The sequence below is a fragment of the Talpa occidentalis genome, unplaced genomic scaffold (assembly GCF_014898055.3).
Source record: "Talpa occidentalis isolate TD23 unplaced genomic scaffold, MPIMG_talOcc4v2.1 talOcc4.5, whole genome shotgun sequence".
NCBI lineage: Eukaryota > Metazoa > Chordata > Mammalia > Eulipotyphla > Talpidae > Talpa > Talpa occidentalis.
Genome location: NW_023604861.1, coordinates 65,775,386 through 65,781,385, shown reverse-complemented (window position 1 = coordinate 65,781,385; position 6,000 = coordinate 65,775,386). Strand labels below are relative to the sequence as shown.

Below are 6,000 nucleotides of genomic sequence, written 5' to 3'. Positions count from 1 at the left end.
CGCCGAGCGCTGGAAGCCCCGGGCTGTGTGTCGTCGCCGCACTTTCTCGGCGGTTTGTGGGGCTCCCGTTATGGCGGCGGAGGGGGCGAGCGTGCCTGCAGCGCCTGTTTCGGGCGCCAGCGGCAACGCTGAATCGCCCGAAGTGGACGGAGAGGGGACAGGAGCCAGGGGCGAAGAGAAGGACGCAGCCGCGAAGGCGGCGGAGGCCGTTGGCGACAGCGAGGAGGACGGCGAGGATGTGTTCGAGGTGGAGAAGATCCTGGACATGAAGACCGATGCGGTACGTGCGGGCGGGGGAGCGCGCAGGCCGCGTGCGGCTGGGGTGGAGACGCCGGCTCCCGGGACCCGGGCGGGACCCGGCGTGTGCGCGCTACGTGGGCCGGGGGTCGCGGCCAGCGGCGAGCAGGCGGACACCCGGCGGCTGGGCCGGACGCTCAACTCGCCCCTGGGGCTGTGGCCGTGAGGACATGTTACTACAAAGGGTTGTTAGTAGAAGAGGTGAAGGAGTTTGGGGTGAGGTGTGTGAGGCTCAAAAGGGTATAGAAGTTGGCGACGGGCTTACATGGTCACCGGTGTTAAGGTACATGATTGGGCCATTGCTGGGTGCTAGGAAGAGGGAGCGGGGGCAGAGAAAAGCATCCCTTACCCCGTGGGTTTTTCTAGGCTGGCATATAATCAAACAAGCATCAGACTGACTGACGAGGGAAAGCCAGAAAGAGCTCTTAGGACTCTGTCTGATGCTTGCTTGCTTATTTCCCAGCCTAGAAGAACCCACAGGGGCACAGGATGATTTCCTTTGCTTCCCGGCAATTTGTCGAGCAAGCCAGAAGATATTTTACAGGCTGGACGCTCGATTCTGAAAGCTGCCCTGGAAAGAGATCCTGGATGTCTGACAAGAGCCGACTAAAAGGTAAGAATTCTTACCAAGTCAGACTCCTGAATCTCTGTCCACGAAGCACGAAGGCGAGAGATGATGTGAAATCTGTTTAAATGGATAAGAGAAAAGGATTTCTGGATAAAACAAATAATTGGTATTGAACCTTTTGGCTTTAAAGAATTTTCACCTTAATATTGGTTGCTTTCCCCAAGAAGGTGTTTGTTTTCTCTCTTTTCTGTTTGTCTTTTAAGATTTTGCCCACAAACCTTGTTGCTTGGTATCTGTTCAGTAATGTAGGTCCAAACCTTTTTGGAAAGTGAGATTTGGATATCAGTTAAGCTAGCTTCTTGGGTGATCTATAGTATTTTAAGAACTTTTGTTCTTTGTATTGATTGATCCATTGGTTTTTGTTTCTCCCAGAACTTTTGCTGCCTCCCCAAAGAAGTTATTTGTTTTCTAGCTTTTTCCTTTGGTGCCCTCTTGAGACTCTTATTTTCAGTCTTCAAATGAAGAACTATTCTTTCTGGGATATTTTGTTTTGAGAAATGATCTCCTGCACTGTGTTTCGATGTGCTGTTTTATGTTCCAATTCAAGACATGGTCTTTTCCACCTTGAGGTACAGTCTGTTCTGTTCCATGGGTAGACGTTCCATTTCCCCAATGTTTTCCAAGTCTGGGAAAGGAACTGTGCCTCCAGAGTAAACTACTTTGGATTTTAAGCTATAAAAAATGCTTTTTGGTTGGCTAAATAGATGTTAAATTGGACAAACTGATACAGGGCAGCAAGGGGCCCTCAAACTGGCCAAGAACACTGCCCAAATGGTTTATTGGTCATTGAGTTCTTCACCCATGCACACAATTGCAAAACTACTCAGGTTGAGAGAACAACAATAATGGGATTTATTTAACAAATCAGGGAAAAAGAAAGAGTTGCTGAGGCCAAAAATGGCCCTTTACCTCCCCCGAAGTAGTGTCCAGTGTTTTTGAAGTGCTCAACACAAACACTCCAAAGATGGTGTTTTTCCACCACTGAGGACACAGAACTCCTCTCCCAAACCATAGGCCACACTCCCAAGATGGCATCTTCTTGCCACTGCAGACCTGGAGCATGTGGCAGCCAGATCATAGGCCATGATCCAACTCATGAAGACGACAGAAGACACAAGAGGAGATGCTCCCTAGAGCTGATGAGACGCCTCAGCACAGCATCAGACAAGCAACACTCAAACTCTCAAAACAGCAGCCGCAGCAACTGAACTACCTAACAAATGGCCACACTCATGCAGCTCAGTAAGGTGCCTACTCTGGGTCTTTGCTTTCCCTGCCAGGCTGTAAGGTCAGCAAAACTGGCAACAGTTTCAGTTGCTCAGCTACCTGCAAAGCCTCTGAACTTTTCCTCTCTGAGATTGACTGCTGGAAGCCGCTCCACTTTCTTCAGAGGCCTGCAACAGCCTCCTGGAAGATCTGCATGGTCGGGGGACAGAAATTGCTGACTCGGGAATCGCTGACATCCGAAAATGCTGAATCCTAAACTCCAAATCCTGGGGGCTGTTTCTTCAGTCCCATATATTTCTTATCAGTCTCCACCCCAAAATGCCATACTTTGTTCACATTTTCCCTAGGGCTATCAGTTCTCACCAGCAGCCCCCTCCAGAGGGCACAACCTCTAATAGTCTTTGGATTCAGCCACTGGTTATAAAACTTCTAAATTGTTTATTGGATGTATTAAAAAACTTCGAATTCTCTCAGTCTAAATTTCTTACTGGAAGAAATTTGAGTCAGTAAAGACAAGGGAACTGCAGAGAAGAAAATACAGAGAAGTATTTTGGTTATCCATTGGAACTTTTTTTTTTTAAGATTTATTTATGCATACAAGAACTGGGATACAAGCCAGAGATATGGGGGGGTGAGAGGATTCACTAGAGACAGTGGGGAACAGAACGGGTGGATTAACTGAAATACACTGCTGAGGGGAGCAGACAGAAGCAGTCTGCTGCGCCATGTGGGTCACCTCCCTGGCTGGGGATTGAACTCACTGCAGTGGCTGTGGATAGCTTCATAGTGCTGCATCTTAACTGCTTGCGCCACCAGGGAGGCCCCATAGGGAAATTTTTTTAAATAATACAAATTAGGCTTGAAACCTTGGTTATGGCCCTAGTTTTACAAAATCTCATCAATAAATTGGGTCATTAAATCAAATATTCCCTTAGGCTACCAAGGGCACTGGAGAATTCTTGAATTTCCAAAACTGTATTTTTACACGCTAAACTCAAAACCTCAGATTTTGTAAGAATTGATTAGGGTCACAGAATGATAGAATGTTCATGAACATTATGAACAGTCTGAAAATATACCTCAGCCTATCTCTTGTGGCCTTCTGATGGCCATCCTTCATAAGATAAATCATAGAATTGAATGAGGTGTTTTCTCTTAACTTTCAGAGGACTGCCCTAGGCTCAACAAAGACAAAGACATGACCTCATTTAATATCTATTGCAAACCCTCAGGGTGACTACGGCATTTCTTTGGTTTTTTTTGGAATAGTTCTAATCTTGGACACTAGGGGTTTTAATAGCTAAATAGTACACATTCTAGCATGTAAGAATCTTAGTTACCATCTTTAATAGAAAAGTACATTGGGAAAAATGTAGCTAATGGATGTATTAAACTTAATATAAAGGGTACAGCCTAAGTTCTTTGAGGAATTAAGCTGTCCATATCTTACAAATGGAATCTTTACCAAACTTATGGTGTGACTCCAGAAACAACTCCAAAGTCCACCAATCCAAAATGCAGGATTTTAGAGAAGGAAAAAGCAATAGGTCTTAGGAAACTGAGGCATATTTTCAACCTCCATCTTAGCAACCAAAGAGCCCCTCCATCTTAGCAACCAAAGAGCCATTCTTAGAAACGCAAATTTAAGGAACGATTTTTTTTTTATCTGAAGGAGTTAGTTAAGAACTGTTTATAAATTGAATCAATGAAAGTTCTCAATGTCTTAAGAAATATTGGTAAAATAACTTTCTTAAAATCAGTACACATGGCTGAAATTTTAAAAAGAAAATTAAGAAATCTCTGTGTCTCATTTTCTGTTGTCAGTCTTTCCCTTTGTGTCTTTCATCTCTGGATGGCAGTAATAGAATTGATTCTAAAATTGGGTTATAAGTATTTTGTAAATTATAATATAATAGAAACTAACCCAGTGTTTTTCAAGAAATCAGATGTAGGAGTTTTGGTAAATGAGAACTATTAGTGATTTAATTTAAAGCATTCATGTCTGAGAATTATAATAATGAGCATTAAAGTTTTATTCCATGTTTAAATCAGAATTAACTTATCCAACGAGAAAAAGAAACTGAATTGAGCTCATACGGTTCTATGGCTAATATCAAAAGAAGCGGCCCCAAAATGGAGTCATTTGTGGGAAACCTCAATATAAACTTGCTTGAGCTTTAAGCAAATGATGGTAAGAATCGCTAACGAATATTTGTTTCTCAGACTTTTGGTAACTTGAAGCATTTGAACCAAGTTAAAGAGTGGGTTAAATGATTGTTTCAGGCAATTCCAGTTAGATTGGATTGGAGGTTTTGTGTGGTTCAGATGATCCCAATCATCATGGGTCCCTCTGAGAAAGAATTCAGCAGTTGTTCCCATTCTCAGCACACAGCGAATTTATCAAGGAAAAGAGGAAAAGGAAAGAGAGGCATCTACATAGACAAAGGTGGGCAGAGAGCTGCATTTTGCTAGAGCAAAGGGCACCCTTATATATAATTTCATCCTTTGATGAAATTAGTGTGGAATTTCTCACCTTGGGGTCAGATTGATTCTGCATCTGTAATCCTTTTTTTTTCCCACCTCTGATTTTTTTCTGACCCCACCTCCAGTTCCAGGAAACTTCCATCCTTAACTTTTCTACTCTAAGTTGCTTTCAACTCCACCCTTAGGAGAAATGAAAACTTGCAATCAGTAACTCCATTTTAAATTTGTTCCTTTAGTCATTAAGTAGTTTCCCAACTAACTTTTGCAAAATTAAGCTTTTACTAAGTTTAATAAAGAGAATTCATTGACTGTCTAAATCATTCTGTCTAAAATTACTGAAGCTTTAGATATACCTTTGGTTCCTTATTGACAGGGAGCCAAAGAATTTAATGAATAAACTATGTCATATCCTAAAAGAAAAATTTTAAAACATGTTTTAGAAATTGTGACAGATTACTTATAATTATTCCAGTCTAAAGGGATAATTGTCGCCAGCAGGGAAGCAGACCACCTTGGTGGGCTTCCTCAGGATAGGTGTCGCCAGTAAAGCTCTGACCATAAACAGTGCCTTTCAATATGCTTTATTCACACAAGTCGCACAACAGTCAAACACCATGTCTAGCACTACCCTATGGCTATGTCCCTCAAGCGATAGCTTACCACAGCCTCACTTTTAGTCGCCCTGGACGTGGCAGCTCCAGTTCAATCTCTTGAACTCGGAGGCTCGAATTCGGTCTGGGTTCCGCAGGGATGACCGGCGGCCGCAGCCTACGAACGTTGTTCCGGGTCTTCTTCGGTGGATCTCCAAGGGGTGCGACCCCTCTGGTCGCACAGAGTGCTGTGCTGGTCCTGAGCTTTGTGGAGCCCAAGTGCTTTGCGATCGCTCAGTTTATGTACTTTCTCTAAGCTAGGTTACAGCATTTATTTTTCTCAACATTTTCAATAACATTTACATCCAATATTCAGTAACATATGCACATAAATATTTACATCTTTCACCAGAATATTTACTTCACTGCAAATTCGTTATCACAACAAAAATATTTACTTTCATTCTTCCTATTATGTCATCATCCTTGGAGAGCTGGTGTCTGATAAAGATGTGCGTTTCATTAGCATCTACCTGCGTCTGAGGTGCGCAGCCTGCGTCTGTGAAAGGCTGGGATCGGATAGGGATGCAAGTGATAAAGTTTACATACTCGCTACAACGATGGTATGATAGTTATTATCATATCGTACAAGTCCAGAAATTGTTAAAGATGGGGCCTCCCTGGTGCCGCAAGGGGTTAAGCAATGCACTATGAAGCAATCTGCAGCCTCTGCAGCACAAGTTCGATCCCCAGCCGGCCAGGGAGCAGCCCACA

At 43.3% G+C, this 6,000-nt stretch overlaps 1 protein-coding gene across 4 annotated transcripts in view; it reads left to right on the top strand.

Moving 5' to 3' along the window:
• Nucleotides 1-6,000, top strand: part of MPHOSPH8 (M-phase phosphoprotein 8) — a 49,466-nt gene continuing 43,466 nt past the window's right edge. For 3 of the 4 annotated variants that reach the window (XM_054701313.1, XM_054701312.1, XM_054701315.1), the window contains exon 1: nucleotides 1-280. In XM_054701313.1, coding sequence (XP_054557288.1) covers nucleotides 71-280 — 210 coding nt within the window. In that variant the 5' untranslated portion in view covers nucleotides 1-70. The remainder of the gene's footprint in view (nucleotides 281-6,000) is intronic. The other variant, XM_037527379.2, reaches the window with a different exon arrangement.